Raw genomic sequence first — 17876 nt, 5'->3', positions numbered from 1 at the left:
CCAAAATCACATAACTCATGCTAAACCTTGTCATAACTTTTTGATCCTATCATTTTTTCGGAATCCATTTCATCAATTTTTCAGCGAAGGGGCGTTTTTTCTACTACTTGGACTCTGAACTGCCAGACAGTGAGTGGGATGTGGTCTTGTGTCTATCAGGATTGTGGCCCCTCTGAAGAGCATCGGAGAGGTCTGAGGACATGTAGGCTGATAGTGCAGGGCCCTTGTGGTGACAGCCTTCTCTAGAAGTAGAGCCTGACTTGCAATCCTTCCAATTCTGTGTGACCACAATCCCAATCCCAGGCCCTTGCTGGGACATCCCTGTCTCTTCCATTCTGGCCTCAAGACAGTGGCAGCCCCCTCACACAGCCATTGTCCCACCACATTTGCTTCTGATGATTCATTTTAATTTTGGCAAATGTTGTGTTCTTTGATATGTAGCTGTCTCTTTCAGTTCTCTGAAGGCTGTGTGCAGTACGTTGGTGTCTCTAAGCTGGATCCTCATTGACTTGATCGTGAAAAAAACCATTACAATGAAATGTCGCATTTTTGCAGTTTTTCTAAGGCAAATCCTCAAAGTTGCCTTTGATTATAGCATTCATTACTCTATGTTGAATATGCTATGGATCTCTCTCCTTCGCTAGTCAGCCAATCTCAGGAAATATGTAGTCCAGTATGGTAGACATTCACCACCTGTGGCTCTCTAAATTTAAGATAGTAACTAAAGTTCAATGAAATTAGAAATTCAGTCCCTCTGTTGCATTAAGTACATCTCAAGTGCTCAACAGCCATGTGTAGCTACTGGCTGTCGAATTGGACAGTGCATGTTGAGAACATCTCTATCATCACAGGACGCTCTACTCGACAGCACTGTCGTAGGAGGTAGGGAGCAGATTATCTGCAGGTTGTAACACCTGTGTGGCACGTTGGTGACTACCAGGTGAGTGTACCAGAGGATGTCTTCCTGGCTTGAGCTTTATCTCCTCAAACCACTTGAGTTACTAGGGCTACCAAGACTAATATGCAAAATCTTCATGAATTAATGACACTACCAGTCACTCTCCCCTTTGGCTCCATGGCGGCCAGTCAGGGAGCTCGTGGTACTGCAGCAGAGAGTGAGCCATTCCTGGGGGAATATTCTCAATGGTCTCACTCTCTGTATTCCAAGGCTTCTGTCATCCCTTGACTTCTGACTTGGCTACACAGTAAACGAGAAAAAGTTGTTCTGTCTCTTACAAACCAACAGCAAGGAAGTTAGTAATCCTTGGAGGCTCTCATGGCTTTGGGACTGTGCCAAGTATTTCTGAGACTATAAAAGTTTGATCTTTTGTCTTTACCCTAAAAGCATCTGCTCTCACTGGGCTTTGTCTTCTCTAAACGACAGTCCTGGGCTCTGTAGCACCCAGGGAGGCCCTCCCCTCACCTGCTGTCAGTGGTGTGTGACATGGTCTGTAACAGAGGACTCGAGGTTTGGGTTTCAGACCCAGGGCCACCAGAGTCCCTGACTGGTTTCTTACGCTAAGAGAGTCCTAAGCTTCTTTCAACACAAATGTGCCAAAGCCTAGCCATTCCCCTTTCAGCTGTTTTATAGATCAGTCTTACCTTCTTGACTGAATAGTAAACCTTGAGGGCAGTGGTCACTAGCCTTCTTAGAGCTCTTAGCACAGGGCTGGCCATGCGACTGGTGCAGATGGACACTCAATAAGGGTGATTTGGGGAATGCGATTTTATCCTCTTTCTTGTGTGTATAATGGGCAATGTGATATCTTTTCCAGTGACCATACTATAATTGAGTGCCATGGGTACCTCTTTATCCCAAATGATTTATTTTTTCTATTCTTGATTTAGAAATATGTTGATAATGTTGTTCTCCTCACCATGGTTTGGTAACTTCTGAAGTTTTCAAATGGAAAGAGATTTCTTTCGAGGGCAGTCTGATGAGTTTTGGCAGCACTGTTCCATCGCACAGCTCCAGGGGCGCTGTTCACAATTTTCTGTATGTGAACAGCATCCCTTTGAGCTGTGAAACACAGAGCCCAGTGTTGGGACAGATTTCACAGTTCCCTGCTATGTCTTTGGCAGTGCCATTGGTTTTCACTCTTCAGTCTGCTAGGCTCGACCTGGGGTCCTCCTGGAGGCACGACGGTGTACGTTAGATGACTCTTCGAGATCTTTAAGGCTTTATGATTCTAGAATACTCTATTCACAAATTCCTCGTGAGACGTTTCCCACTAGACCCCAAATCATTGCACTAACTAAGATGTAATGTCAAGTACGTCGAGATGACTTACACTCTGATGGGAACTGAGGAGGAGGAGAGGTTGTAGGTAAGTATTCTCAATCCGACATTAGGAAATATAAATTTTGGTTCTAAAGAGTCCTTGATGGGCCCTCCCCACTCTTCATTGGCAGAAAGCCATAGAGGTTCAATGCCAACTGACTCACCAGGGTAGTTCAGCCCGACCACTGGGTTGCCTGATGAGGAGGAAGCAATATAAAGAGTCCAATCTAATGGGCCTTGAGAAATCCACCTGCCTTAAAATCTTTTCCATTGGCCGGTCCCTAACACTTGAGATGAACTAGTAGACATTTTTTTTTCTTTTGTGTCAAGTGATGCTTCCTGTAAAAAATTAAGGATAGACTTAAAACTAATTTATTTGTGCCGGAAATCAGGATAAGGGTTACAGTTGGGGGATGGTATTGACTGGGAGGGGAACGGGGAGCTTCTCAACCACGGGGTAAGTTCTGTGTCTCCATCTAGGCGTTCCCTCTGTGAAAGATTTATGGGACTTTACAGTTCTGATTTGTACATCTTTCTGTATGTTTATAATACTTCAAAATAAAGTTTATTTAAAGCAACTCTTACAAGATAGCCTTGGGAAGCATTCACAGATATTTGTAACTTTGGTAAAACAATGAGGTGAGTTTATTTCCAAAAGATAGTTAGCAGCATGAAGGAGGAAGAATAGATGACAGAGAAGATAAAAGGGCATGTCTGTCTTGTTGTAGCATCTGTCTGAGACTCATTCTGCCCTGGTTCTTCTGGGAACAGAGTACAAGCCCCCAGTGAAGTGGATATTTTTTCCTCCTGTCCATTTTCATTCTCCTTCGAAGGTATAGAAGAGGTGAGCAGGTTGTAGAGAAAATTAGAATCAAGGGTGCCTTCTTTGGCTCAAATCCAGAACTGGTATTAGAAGGTGATTCTCTTGGAAAGTTAGCTTCAAGGAAAGCTTGGAGCCACTCCTTTGTAAAATAAACCATAAATGATTGATGTGACCTGACTCTGGTTAAATGAGAGGACCAATAAACCATGGCCACCTGGGTATCGTGTGTACAAAGCTCTGTGTTTATACATTGAGACAGAGAGGAGGTACAGAACTCAGCTAGGAAATCTTCCTAACTCATTCCCCCCAAAACCAGCAGAGTTCTCTTCATTCCCTTTCCTGCCTCGTCCCTTCTCTGTAACATACACTTTGGGATCCTGGTGCTGGCAACTCTGCTTACATGCGAGCAGATGTCCTCTTTCCCTAAGTCTTTAGGAAAAAACTTGTTTGGCTTTCAGGCATTCTCATTCATGTTGCTCATAAAATTGTTATTATGTTCTCAACTGGAGTCTCATCTGTTTCTTCTGTATCACCTGGGTCCAAAATTTGAGGCCGAAGAAATACCAATAAATCTCTCTTGTTGGTGATTTTTTTTTTCAAAGACATCAATATTAGGTTGATAGCAGTTCCACAAAGGGACCTCAAACCAGCTAACCTTGAGGTGTCCTTGACTTCTACTTTGCTTCTATGGAACAAATGAGCTTCATGAGCAACAAGCCTACTTTCTTCTCATGTCCCTGGTCTTCGTCTCAGAGTAGAAATGGAACCAAATTTCAGCACTGCACAAGTCTCTTTCTAGCTACTTTATTGCAATCTGGACCTTGTTGGTTCTTCCTGTCCCAGAGGCTTGTCCTCAGAGAATGATACTGAGAAAAAATGTCATGTCTCCCAAGAAAAGTCAGCAAATTTGAAGTCAGATATTACCACTATTAGAGTTGGTAGTTAAAATATTATCACCCTGCATTGGCAAAGCAGTTTTCATGGCACTTTTACAAACTCCAGCTCACTTGATTCTCCTAACAGCTTTGAGGTAGTAGGTATTACTACCTACTAGTAGGTATTTTACAGGCTGGACCACCAGTTCAAGGACACACAGCTATTCTTATGACTCCCAGTAAAGCGTTCCTATTTTTCTGTTCTCCTCATTATTAAAGATATTTTAAGGTCAGTAATCAAAATAGGAAGTCAATTATGAGATTTATGTTAAGATCTAGTTATATTTCTGGTGTAATGAAGCAAATGTTTTGGAAAGACACCAAAGTCAAGGGCTGACCAAGAGAGAGAGCCTCTTTTCATGGAGGTTATCTTGCCTCCTGACTAGGGGCCACTCAGCTCTTCTCCAGTCTCATCCACAGAGCAGAGCAACCTGGCTTGCTGATGTATGGGATGGGGAGAGCTTGAACTTTGGAAACCTTTTATAATTTCTCCAAGCCCCAATGTTTCCAGGTTTATTTTTGCAAACTTAATATTCATTGGACTGCTATATTGACTCTGGAGACACTGATACAATGAAATGACATAAAATCTGAGATCTGGAAAGAGCCTATGGTGGTAAGACTATGTATCAGGCCCTTTTCTGAGAGCTTTGCCTATATGAAAACATAATCTTTGTAGCAACCCTTGACTATCCCCACTTTTCAGTTGAGAAAGCAGAAACTGAGCAAGCCTTTGCCTAAGATCATAGAGCTAATGAGTGGAGGAGTTGGGATTTGAACCTGTTTTAATTCTGGAGGCTGAGCTCCTGATCACCTCAATGTGATGCCTCAAGCAGATTGTTTAGGGCAAGCTCTCTTAGTCATCGATATAGAATTCAGATCCAGAGAATTAAGTCCACCCTAAGAGACAATAGCAAAGGAGTTTTCTAAGCATCTCAAGTGGGCACTAAGGAATTTTCCTAAAGAAAATAGAGAGTTGTAGGACATAACACTTCTTGATGTGACTTCCAAAAAGAGTTACTCAGTGACCAGCATTCTCTAGCATACTATGAGTTCCCATATCTGTGAAATGAGAGTGACCCCATTTCCCTAGAAACTGATAGGGCTTTCCACTGCAGACACCTGGAAACTCAGTCTCAGATCAGGGACTTAGGGTTATATTTCTTTGTTTTCTTGAGAGCAGAGTGGCATTAAACACTGTGTGAACATGTAGCTGGACTACTCACGTTCAGATAAATGGTCCACAGAGCCGTCAGTGGAATACGAAGTACAGGTTCCAACTCCATAGTAGGACAACCAGAAAGAACTGGCTCTTAATTTAAGATTCATAGCTATTCAGCTATGGGTTTTAGAGGAGGATCCATGAACCCACAACACTGTCTGTTACATTTTGGATAGATGTGTGTATGTACACTTTTCATTAGAGTCTCAAAAGGATCTCTGATCCCAAAACATTTACTGTCTATGAAGACATTTCATTAAATCACTTACGTATAGCTCTTCTGTGAGATCAGATGGCAGACTATGAAAGCGCTTGCCTGACGAGTTTCAGGGATCATCATGATTTACATAATTTTCACTGTACTAATTTTCTTTGCAAAGATAGAGAATTGATTCAAATAAACCTTTGCATTGCATATGTTTACAGACTGGATTTTTCCGTCTACCACACGGAGACTTTTTTATTGAGCCTGTCAAAAAGCATCCCCTGGTTGAGGGAGAGTACCACCCACACGTCGTTTACAAGAAGCAGAGGCAGAGAGTCCCGGACCTGAAGGAGCCAACCTGCGGATTAAAGGGTATCGTGACTTAAATCTCCTCACTGGGTTCTATTTGTTCTATTATCATTTTATTCCAACATGATCTGTTCTCATTCAAATCTGTTATCTCCTCTCCATTCCATTGCCAGAAAGTATGCACCCCCATATACATCATTTCACTTCTCTATAATCGAGTTTCTTCATATTCTTAATTGGAAAGGTAAAAGGCATCTCTTACATCCTTGCCATGTTAATTGATGATACTCCTATGATATTCATAGTGGTGAATTGGTAAAAAAGAAAAAGAACTTTTCTGAACCCTTTAGATGAAGATCATTTAAAGAAAATGATTTTTAGTATCAGCAATGCTATAATACGTTGGTGTGGAATATTATCAGACAGCTTGTCATATCTGCATATGAAAGGCAGATTTAAATGTTTGATGATGCTGACGATGTGTGAAGAGAAACTGAAAAAAATGTCAACACATTTCAGATGATGAATTCAGCTAAGTTTCTTTGGCTGTGTTGCTTCTGGTTCACTGAGGTGCGTTCCCTGTTCGTAAGCCCCTGGAATGAACTGAACTGCTTCTCTCTGCCTTGTACTAAACAGTTTCAGGTAGTTTTCAGAGATAAATTGACCCAAGTTCTTTCTTTGCAACTCCCACATTCTTTTTAAAGTGTAGAAGATAATAGTCTATGAATAAAGAGACATTGGAAATTGGGACATTTTCTTAAATCTTGAATAGCTCCTCCTTTCTTCAGAGATTAAAAAAAAAAAATAAGGGGCCAAGGGAACAGTTAGTAAAAGGAATTCATAATATTATTTATATGTCTTAAGGATTTAGAAACCATGGACTTCCAAAGGAAAATAGATAGGTGATGAAGGCATCAGGGAAGGAGGATTCTGATGGGGGTTCGAGGGGACTCAGAAGTTGAGCTTTGCAAGTGGGAGAATGAAGGGACAACGAAATGACACGGGTTTAACTTCTCACCAGACATCGCCCAGGCCCTGCGACAGATTTCACTTTCCTGGGAGCTGCTTCTGTAATCTTAGCAGAATGTGTAAACAAGAACGTTTTAAGTCTGTAATGTTTTGTGTGCACAAGGATGGACAGCTGCTTACATTTTTTTAACTTTAGTAAGCTGTTGCAACTTTGTCCTAAATTAGGTAACTTTCTATCTAAAGCTCCTTTTAGCAAGCACCAAGAGAAGGAAGGGAAGAGACATATTGTCTGGCTGATTTGATTGTTAAAGGTACCAATTGGACGATGGATAATACTTTGGTGTGTGTTCAATATTTTTTTAGATCACTAGCTCACTAGGTGGAGAGAGTTACCAAGGCCATGAGCGACTTCGACTGGATACTTGTTCCTGTTGGCTTAGTTGCTCTGTGAAATGAGTTAGGCCATTCCTTATCCACTCACCGCGAACACCTGTCTCCCTTATAACTTCCCTGTTGAGATAGAGTTGATTAATAATGAATTGAGGATGGCATGCATTTAGTCATAAGGCAGAAATGATGGATAGGAAAAAAGTAGGGTTTACAAATGTCATGCCTCCATTAGGTCACACACAGCATGACAATTACAGTGGTTGTCATACCATGTCATTGTGCTTCTAGGCCAACCATAAGACACTATTTCTATGAAACCTTCTCTGATTAATCCCACCTTGGAAAAAATCTTTGCATTGTAAGTTTCTCCACACACATCTTCTAAAAGATACTCTCAATACTTTCTTACAACTGCGGAATAATTGAACATCTCTGTTGGAAAGACCTTGGAGAGTGCCTAACGAAGCCTCCTTCTTTCACCAAAGAAACAATTTTAGCTCAGAGAAGGGAGTAAAAACCTTCTAGGTAGTTGATATTCAGAATACAGACAAGCTCAGAAGTCAAGGTTTCATTATACCTCGGGTTTTATATTCCTTCATGTTTATTCTTTCATTTTTACTTAAATATGAATTTTGTTTTATCAGCTATCTCAAAAGCCCCATTCAGGTAGAAACTCCATCCTCAAACAGTATGTAACATGGTGTTAGGGACAAGTAGAAATTCAGTACGTCATTGAAATGAAACCAAGAGTGATTCATAGCCACAGAAATGAAAGTAGACTATACTAGCCAGTAGTCTACCTAACGTTAATAAAAAGAAAAAAGAAATGTGCATTTTCTAGACGTTGAAGAAGTGGCAGTCGTATGTGGCCATCTCCTTAAGATAGTAAGCATGATTCATGATAGCTAGAACTTCAAGAATAATCTAACGTGTTTGTAAATATTCTTAAAGTATACATGACATTTGCAATTTGAAAAACTCAGTAATTTGCGATGTACTTGATCTCTCTGGGTCAGGTAATTGCAGAGTTCGTTTACCACATTATCCTGCAGAGATGATGGCATTAACTGGCAGTAGCCATGTCATTAGCCATCACTAAGGTACACTTCATGCTTAGGTTAGTTGATATTACAATATTAAATTATTGTAATTATATCAAGAAAGATCACCTTTACTTGTGTAAAGCTTTCTGTCTTTGTAATGTTCAAAGCAGGACCACCCTTGGTGCTAAAAAAAGATATACTTTAAAAGTATTCTAGTAGTTCAGGAGAGAAAATGTATCAATTATTCTCCCTTAAAATATGTCCCTTCAATTATAGTTATTTCCCACATAGAAAGGTACCCAGAAATTTCACAATAAATCCCTTATCAATATGGCCTAATGTAAGTTTTCTTTCAAATCTTTATTGTGATGCCATTTTGTTATTGATTTGATCAGTTTGAGCTAAAATTTCTTAATCTGTATACTAGTTTTGTTTGCTTTTCTGAGCCTTATATTTCCCAAGCCCTAACAAAGTTCTTGTTTTCTCCAATATTCTAAAATCTGTGTTAAATGATGGGAAAATACGGCTTGCCTGAATTAAATCTAGATCTAATTTCAGGACCTCATTTTATTGACAATGACAAGCTCCTTTCTCTCTCTCTCTCTCCCTCTCTCTTGGCAAGAACATATCACACTGGGACTTGAATGGCTATTAGATGGAAGTATCTGGGGGAACTCTGATTTTAGGAGGCTGGGGAAGAAGAGTTAACACTAGTCAGATAGGTCAGGAGACAGTAGTGGCAGGGTCAGCTGTTTCTGTGGCAGAAAGGGGTCCAGGTAGGTAAGTTCAGAGTTTGGGTTTTCATGCATCAGGACTGTTGGCTAGAAACACAGGGTCTGGTTCCTGGAAGCTATCTTTGTGTTCAAAACTTATTCTTTTATTCAACGAATATCTGTTGGGTGTCTTCTATAAGCCTGGTGCTCTCCTAAGTTCCGTGGGTACAATTGTGAATAGGATATAGTTCTTGATCTGAAGAGCTGGCAGCCTGGATAATAGGACATGGGTAAGTAGAGATCCAGTCCTGGCTTTATCTTTGTAATATACGGTAAGACGGTGAGCAGAAATAGAGTCTTAATGAAGGTATTGGATATTTTTTACTTTTTGTCACTCTGTGTTACTCTGTGTTTGTACCAGGACATGTAGCTGTAATTTATTCATTTTCTCTCTTGTAGTACTCCATTATGTGACTTCCACTTGATCTAGTCTCCTATGAGTGGATCTGAATTCCCTGGAGTTTGAGGCTATTATACATTACGTTGCAAAGACCATTCTCGCGCATGTTTCTTAGAGCACAGGTTCATAGGGTTTTTAAGGGTATATACCTAGTAGTGGAATGCAGCCAGTATCCCATAGGATATATACATCTATGACTTTACCGGACGATGCAAAATTGCTTTCCAAAGCTGACATTCAGGAACAATGAATGAGAGTCCCCATTGGTCCATATTCTGTCTAGTACTTGGTATTCTCACTTTAAATTTTACCAATCTGGTGGATATAAAATAGTATCTCTCTGTGTTGAAATTACATGTATTCATTCTCTTGTGAAGTTGGGCCCCAAATATATGGCTTATGGCTGTAAATTCTCCATGAATAGTTTTCTCCACTGTACCTAGAGTTGAAGTCCAGAGAGCCAAGTTTAGGTTTGCTTACTTGTTTCTTTGTTTTCTGCTTCACTTTTTCACTTAGTCTCTAATATGACTTTTCACATACATGGGTCCTAAAGTCGCCTCTTCTTCAGAGCAAAAGTAGGGAGGAGCAGATGCCCCAGATAGCCGCTAGCTTCATGCATCAATCTGTGTTTAGTCAGAGAAGCAGAACCAGTAAGAAATGTATATAGAGATTTACTGCAAGAAATTGGTTGACACAATAGTGGGGGCCGGATAGGCAAATCCCAAATCCATGGGCAGCCCTCCAGGAAGGGTAGGCTGCAACTCTCAAGCAGAGGCCGAAGCAGCTGTCCACAGGCAGAATTTTTTTCTTCTGCGAAACCTCGGCTCTGTTCTTAAGGTCTTTCGATTGAATCAGGCTTACGAGATTATCAAGAATAATCTTCTTTACCAAAAGTCAAACGATTATGGACTTTAATTATACCCACAAAATATCTTCACAGCAACACCCAGATTAGTGTTTGAATGACTGGGGACTAAAGGCTAGCCAAGTCGACACATAAAAAAGATCATCATCACACTGCATCATTTGCTTTTCTCTTTGAATTCTGCTTGTTTTTATTTTTCATTTTTCTATTTTTCTGTTTTTATTTTTCATTTTTCTATTTTCCCCTCACCCGCCCCCTTTTTAATGCTTTAAGCATTGTTCAGGGTTTGCTACTGGGAGTTTTTTAGAATATCTACTCTACCATAATGCAAAAAATCAAAGTCGTAAGTGGGTTTTTTATGTAAGTCATTTGGGAATTTTTGAGTTGCCTTTTAAATGGCATGCACAGACATTTTTAAATATTAACAAATGTTAACTATTATAATAATACTAACAATAGCTCAGAATCAATTAGCATATCAGATCATTAATCTAGTATAGTGTGGGGGGATTGTTTATTCTTTTTCTGATTTCCTAGAAATCTAGTTAGTTGACGATTCTAAATGACCACCACATTCCATATTGAGTCAAAATGCACTTTGAGTTTTCCTCGATTAACAGCAAATTTCCTTGGGACAATATGCCTGAGACTTTTGTTGAATTCCTTGATTACCTGATTGCCTTATGGTTGTAGCCTCTCCACAGTGATCCATGCTTTGCTTCACTATGCGGTAGCTAACATTTTAATTGGAGTTCTGTACTTTTTATTCTTCCTTTTAATGAGATGGCATATTGTTTTTGATAACTGGCTTTTGGAACTGGCGAGAAGACTGGTTAAGTGTTTCAAGCTTTGACCAATGAGGGAGTTGAGAAGACTGTTGGAGAGAATTTGAGGAAATACTTAATGTGTGACCGTATGGGAAGATAAAATAGTAGTGTTTGTTTAGTCAAATCTAAGCCCGAGATTGTAGGAACTCAGGGCACCGGACACCTCAGCACAGTGGCTCTGTAGCCCTGAGACCCTCGCTTATCCAATCTTAAGCCTTTATTCGTTCAGCCCTCACCATGGTAATTCCTCTCTCTGCATTTCCTCAGCACTTGACAGTCATGGCCTTTGCTCCTCCATCATTTCAGGTGCACAGGTTTCCATCCCCGAACAGGAAACAGCTTCCCTAGGAAACATGGCATTTGCTCTTTTTATCTCCTCTGTGATGCTCTGGGCTGAGCACATGCCGTCAGAGTCGCCGGACTGCACCGAAGTGCCAGTAGAATCCGGAAGGGCAGAGAATACTTGAGAGCGCATTCTAGGCTGGGCAAGGGTTTGGATCAATCTGAGCAAAGGATCAGTTTCGAGTAAAAGGTGGAGCCTCTCCCATCTATGGCCATACCGCCTTGAATGTGCCTGATCTCAAGTAAAAGGTGGTTCTCTTGTAGAACAGAAAATCCAAATTCCGAAGTAATGTTATTTGAGATGTTAGTTATCTAAGATCTGTTGCACTTCCCATCACTCTGTAGGGAAATGGAAAGTTTCCTTGGTGAGTAGTAGTAGCTCCTAGCTTTGTCCTTGGTCATTCCTGTGCTTCCACGTGCCTTGGGTGGAGACCGGAAGAGGCTTATCCTTGTCTGACCAACTTCCTGGCTTCCTCCTACTTCCCAGAGACCTGAGATCACTGTCTGATCTCTCCCTCCCACCGTTTCTGCTCCTCTTTGGGGTCATCAGTGGCCCTAACAGAACGGTGATGTTGTCTCTGAATGAATGAACATCTCATCCTCTAGCTTTAAAGCTCTATGTGGTAAACAAACTCCTGGTGTAGTTTTTCCTCTTTTATGTGTGTCTTCCATCAACCCACATTACCAAGTCCTGTCATTTCTGCCTCCTAAATAGTTTTCTAAATTGTCTGCCTCTCCCCAGTGCTTCAGCATCATAACCTCTCACTCAGGTTATTGCTCTAACTAGTCTCTCTGCCCTTGATCTCCCCCACTAGAAGCCAGAGACGTATTTCTAGAACACAAATCAGATCATATCTCTCCCATGCCGAAAGCCTGTCAGTGTACGCTGGGATAAAGAATAAAGACCTAGGTGTTAAAGAAGTTCTAGAAACTTCTTCTCTGTCTGACTCTTGCCTATTTCTCCAGTTTCATCTCTTGTCACTCCACATATAGCCTGTGCCATCCTGCATTAGTTGTCATTCCTCAAAGAAGCCTTGCTTTTCATTTCCTCTAGCCTTTGCACTTAGGTTCCTTCTGCCTGAAACTCGTTCTCCCCAGATGCTTTACTGACTTCTCTTACTTCACGCATGGCTTCCTTTAGAAAACCTTCATGACTGCCTCTCAATCTGCATTAGATGCCTCTCCTGTGACTCTTAACACCAGCTACTTCCCCTGCCGCAGGCTTTATCCTGTTATCAATATCTGTGTCCTTCCCTAGTTAGAAAACTCAAAAGGACGAGTATCATACCTGCTTATTCACAGATCTATCTTCAAGGTCTGGCAGAGGTCCTGGCCAGGAGAGGAACTCAAAATGTTGAACTAATAAGTGTTGAACTTACTGACCATCTACGATGCATTTGGTAGCTTACTGACCATTATTTGGTAGCTACACTTCCATTTTACCTATAGAGTTATCGATATGTACTTATATTTTACCAATATGAAGCCAGTTTAACCCATGAGAATACCCACACTTTTTTGAAGAAATTTAGTATATACTCTGATGCCTTGCTCTTGAAGAGAATATACAAGAGACAAAATGTGGCAATAGTTGGGACTTGTGACCTGAGGTTGTAGCTGAAAATGACTATCTCAAATTCTTACTTTGGAAAAAAGACAAGGACGGAGGGATGGATGGATGGATGGATGGATGGATGGATGGATGGATGGATGGATGGACAGACGGACAGATAGATAAGAGAAAGCAAGCGACATTCTTTTACTCAGCAAGCTCTTACACTGTGCCAGGTGCTGATCTAGGAAATGAGGGTGTAGTGGTGAACACAGGATCAACCCAGGCAGCAATGGAGAGATGGAAGCCTGAGAGAGCTGTCAGGTGGGAAGGAGCAGGTGTGCTTTCTAAGTAAGGTAAAGAAGAACAAGTGCCTTGGAAGATGAGCACAGACAGAGAGGGCCAAGCTAGTCGGCTGTAGCCACACTAGCACACTTAGTGTTGGTCTCTTCAGAGCAGGGGTCCCCAACCCTTGGGTTGTGGACTGGTACTGGTCCATGACCTGTTAGGAACCAGGCCGCACAGCAGGAGGTGAGCAGCGGACCAGCGAGTAAAGCTTCATCTGTATTTGCAGCCGTTCTCCTGCGCGAGCATCACCATCTCAGCTCCACCTCAGATCAGCAGGCATTAGATTCTCACAGGAGCACCGGTCTATGGTGCCAAAAAGGTTGGGGAAGACAAATTCTCAGCCAGTCCTCTAGGCAAATTTCTGGCATCCTTTTAGTCTTCATTTCAAATGCTGCCCCGCTCTACATGAATGCTGGGGGAGGACCAATGTGTCCCTTTCCCAAGCTCACTCTGCATTTCGATGTGGCCCCTGGTGGCCTTCTACCGTCCCTCCTATCACCTTCCCCCTCCTTCCCTGCCTCTTCAAGGGGACTTACCTCAAGGCCTTTGCATTCACTCTTCCCTCTGCCTGGAACACGCTTCCTCCAAATTTCTTCATGGCTCATTCTCTCATGCTCTTCAGGGCTCTGCTCAAAATCACCCAATCAGAGAAGCCTTCCATGACCCCTATCTAAGCTAGCTTTCTCTCTGTCACTTTGTAAACCACATATCCTACTTTTTTTATCCATGGTGCTTATCATCATCTGCTGTGATTTTTACCTCTTTTTTGGTTTATTAGTTTATTATGTATCTTGCTTCAGCTAGAATATAAGTGTCATTAAGTCAAACATTTCCTTGCTTTTGCTCTCTGCTATATCCCCACTGCCTAGGACTGAGCCTGGTAAATGTCGAATGAATGAATGAGTAAATAAATGAATGAATCACAGCTTCATCAGTGATTATCCTGTTGAACTTCTTTTCTGTTTCCACCACTACATTTTTCTTTGTATCCTAAGTACCGTGCCCAGTGTCTGATGCATGAAAATCAGTTGTTTGATAAATGTCCATTGAATGAGTGAATTATGTGTACTTTCAGCAGAGTCCTGCAGGTGTGAGTACACATCCATCATACCTAGGCTAGGGAGCTAACCAGTCCAAGAGTCCTCTGAGTCACCGAAGCGAGGCACATGTGTTTTTCTGGCAGCACCGAATGTTAACTGTGCATTCATCCCACGGCTTGATTAATGCCAATGTTTGGGTAAACAAACATTCCTATCCCCACAAGTTCCATTTCTGTGTAGCAGCTGGAAGTCTCATAAGTACCATAAAATTGTTTCTTTATGGGGAAGGAAGTTTTCTTATTAGTTCTGAAATCAACTGTTTAAGGGCATTATCGATGCACTTTATGGTCTAAATCCTCTCCAAAAGTGGAGAAGCAGATTCCTAGGGTGCTTTCTGGGTCAATAACCCAAGGATAAGAGAGTTCCAGAATTTTATTTGCTTTGGTTTATGTGTCATCGATTGACGTTTCTTCCTTTAGGAAATATTAGTTTGGTGCTTTCAGTGGGCCACATACTAAGGGACACAGCTCTGAGCATGCCAAGTTGGACCCTGCCCTCATGGACTTATAATCTAATGGGAAGAGAACTTAAACAAAAATTATGAAAATAGTATATATGTGGGCATTGTGATGAATACTACGAGGGTGTTTAGCAGAGGAACTTGGTGTTTTCAGGAAGATGAGAGAAGGCCTCTCTGGGATAAGCCGTGGACTGGGCATAGGTCCTTAGGGAGCTGTTTCTCCTGAGATCACGGCTACAGCATTCTAGGAACGGTGTCTCACGGATTGAGTTGTGTCACCACCAAATTCATATGTCGAAGTCCTAACCCTCAACACCTCAGACTGTGACTGTTTTTGGAGACAGGATCTTCAACGAGGTAATTAAAATAAGGTCATCAAGGGAGGCCTAGGAGAGGGACCTCGGAAGAAACCAACCCTGCAGACATCTTGGTCTGGGACTTCTTCTAGCCTCCAGAATTTAGAGGAAATAAATTCCCGTTGTTCAAGCTCCTTGGCCAGGAGCACTTTGTTATGGCGGCTGTAGCCCGTTAATATAGCGTCCAGTCATTCGCCTACCTGCGCAGTGAGCCTCTAGCTATTTCAGGCAACGAGCAGTTAGTTATGCTGCATGAACAACAGAAACTCGTACACACAATAAGGTTTAGTCAGGGCCGGCTTCGTGGCAAGTGCAGTTGCATAGGGTTGTACTCAGAGGAGTTTCATGCTTGGGGTTTTGCATTATGCATAGATGCCTTGAAATTCTTCATGATTGATCTTTGAATTTGTGCTTTGTGAGTGAAGGCTGACGGGATGATGGAGCATGTGCCACGGGCCTGGAGCCTCAGCTCTAACATGTCCTTGCCTCTTGCCATCTCCCTGCCTTCCCATGGTGGGCTCTTGGCCACTTTCTCCCTGGTGCCTTGGTGCTCCAGTCCCACCTGATCTCCCACTTTCCACTGAGACCCTGTCTGGGGCAGGGACCAGGTCACACCAGCGAGGGAGGCATGTTCCACGGTTGCTCTCCGCCCTAGCGGGAGCCTGGGCACACACAGGAGTAAGTTCAGGGTTGGGTGTGTGTCCCACAGTGTCTTGGGGTAAGGCATGGCAGTGTTCCTGCCTATCCTGAGCTGGCATTTAGCAGGCAGCTTGCAGGAGGACTGCTTATCTACCTCCCGTCCAGGTACTGAACATATCTTGGTGCAGTGTTAGCAGTTTCTTGGGAGTCACCCATCTGCTGTGGATTGGGCGGGGGCTGTGGGAAGGAAAGATGGGCTTACCTGCCCCTTGGTAGGGCCCTGTATTTTCATTTTACCCTGTACTCTGCAAATCACGTAGCTGGCCCTGGAATTAGAGTTGCTTTGTTTGCAAAAAATTTAAATAAATCCAACACATATTAACGATATGCCTGAGATCGCTGTATAATTAACCATAGATGGAAAATAATTATTATTAATCATTATTTTTAGTTTTGCTGATATATAAGCAAATGAGTTTTACATATTTCTTTTTCCGCAGTAGAGTTTAGAGCGAAATGACTGGAAATCAGGAGAACCATGTTCAATGCCACCTCTGTCATCTGACCAAGAGGGACTTTCCCATGTAACTTAGACAAGTAACATGAACCCCTGTCCATTTCCTCATCTGTAAGATGAAAGGGTTAGAAGATCTTTATGGATTTTTTTAGGCTCTCATATATTGGAAATCTGTTTCTAATTTTATTTGGCAGTATCTGGAAGCAGAGCAATGTTGACATTCTTCATACATACTAGTGTAGTTCAAAACCTGTCAAGTGGGTCTGTACACACTGGTGTCTCACACTTGAAAGACAAAGGTCTTGACCCTTCTCTCTGGTATCCCCAGGCAGGGGCTCCCATGTGCTGCTCCTTCCAGGCCTTCCGCCTCCTTTATACCATTGCCCCATCCCAGGCTGCTCGGAGCACTGGCCCCTGACGCAGAGGGCCAGCTGGGGCTGGCATTTCAGGGGCCCTTAAGCTGAGGCAGCAGCGCTTCACATCATGAGTTAGTGGATGTGTCTGGTCTGTCATCGAAAGTTGGAGCATCAAAGGAAAAAAAATGGCATTTCAGAAACTGAGACTGGACCCAAGATCCCTAATATCTGGGAAGGATAGGAGGTGAGGGTATGATGTCATAGCAAGCTTAGAGGGCCTACTTAAACAGTGTGGCTTCATCACACGCACACACACACACACACGCACATGCACACGCACGCACACGCACACGCACGCACACACACTTCTCTTGAAATATGATGCTTAGTTAAAAAGACTCCACATATATTTGAGTGATGTCGCACATAGCAAGGTTGTTATTTTAAATTCAGGACCTCACGTTTTAGCTAAATTCCGCCTGAGTATTGTGTGTGCGAGTGTGTCTGTGTTTCTGTGTGACTATGTGTGTGTTTATGTGGTGTGTGTGTGTTCCTTTAAACGCACACATGTCACACTGTTGGCTCCAGGAGGCAAAGATAGCTTGCTCAGCTGTAACGACTCAGGATTTTATGAAAGTTTTTTCCATTCTCATTAAATAATACCATGTTGAAAGCCCAATGCATTCTCTCAGTCGACAGAGGAGTTCTTTGTTTTAACCGAGAAGGGGCAGCCCAAGCCCCTCGGAAACGATTTGCCTTTACTCAGAGGTTGTACTAAGAATAGTGCCGATGTCAACCCTGCCTGCAGCCGACCAGCAGCACAGCTGCATTTCTGAAGGAATCGCTGCTGAATTTACACAGAAAGGGGTAGAGGGCTTATGTTTTATGAAACCAGCTCCTCTCTTACTCCATCCCCTCAGAAAGCATTTCTTTGAAAGTAGCCCTCTGGAACACCACATCTCTACCCTTAGTGCTTCTCCCAGTGGGATCAGCAGGTGCTAAGGTACTGAGAACTAGCTCTCTCCTTCCTCAGCCAGTTCAGCACTGTGACATGAAAACTGACTGACACTGACTTTCCCATGTGCTCATGTGGATGTGCAGGGGACAGGCAGCTGTTCGTGTAGGTCTGGTGTGAAGATCGATTGATATAATATCTGCAGCTAA

At 42.4% G+C, this 17876-nt stretch overlaps 1 protein-coding gene across 1 annotated transcript in view; it reads left to right on the top strand.

Moving 5' to 3' along the window:
* Positions 1-17876, top strand: part of ADAMTS12 (ADAM metallopeptidase with thrombospondin type 1 motif 12) — a 272991-nt gene that overhangs the window by 79316 nt on the left and 175799 nt on the right. Inside the window, exon 3 of the mRNA XM_023528495.1 lies at positions 5688-5838. Within this exon, the coding sequence (XP_023384263.1) occupies positions 5688-5838 (151 nt within the window). The remainder of the gene's footprint in view (positions 1-5687; positions 5839-17876) is intronic.

Source organism: Pteropus vampyrus, unplaced genomic scaffold (assembly GCF_000151845.1).
Source record: "Pteropus vampyrus isolate Shadow unplaced genomic scaffold, Pvam_2.0 Scaffold27, whole genome shotgun sequence".
Lineage (NCBI taxonomy): Eukaryota > Metazoa > Chordata > Mammalia > Chiroptera > Pteropodidae > Pteropus > Pteropus vampyrus.
The sequence above is the reverse complement of the archived record's forward strand: the minus strand, read 5'-3'. Positions and strand labels throughout refer to the sequence as shown.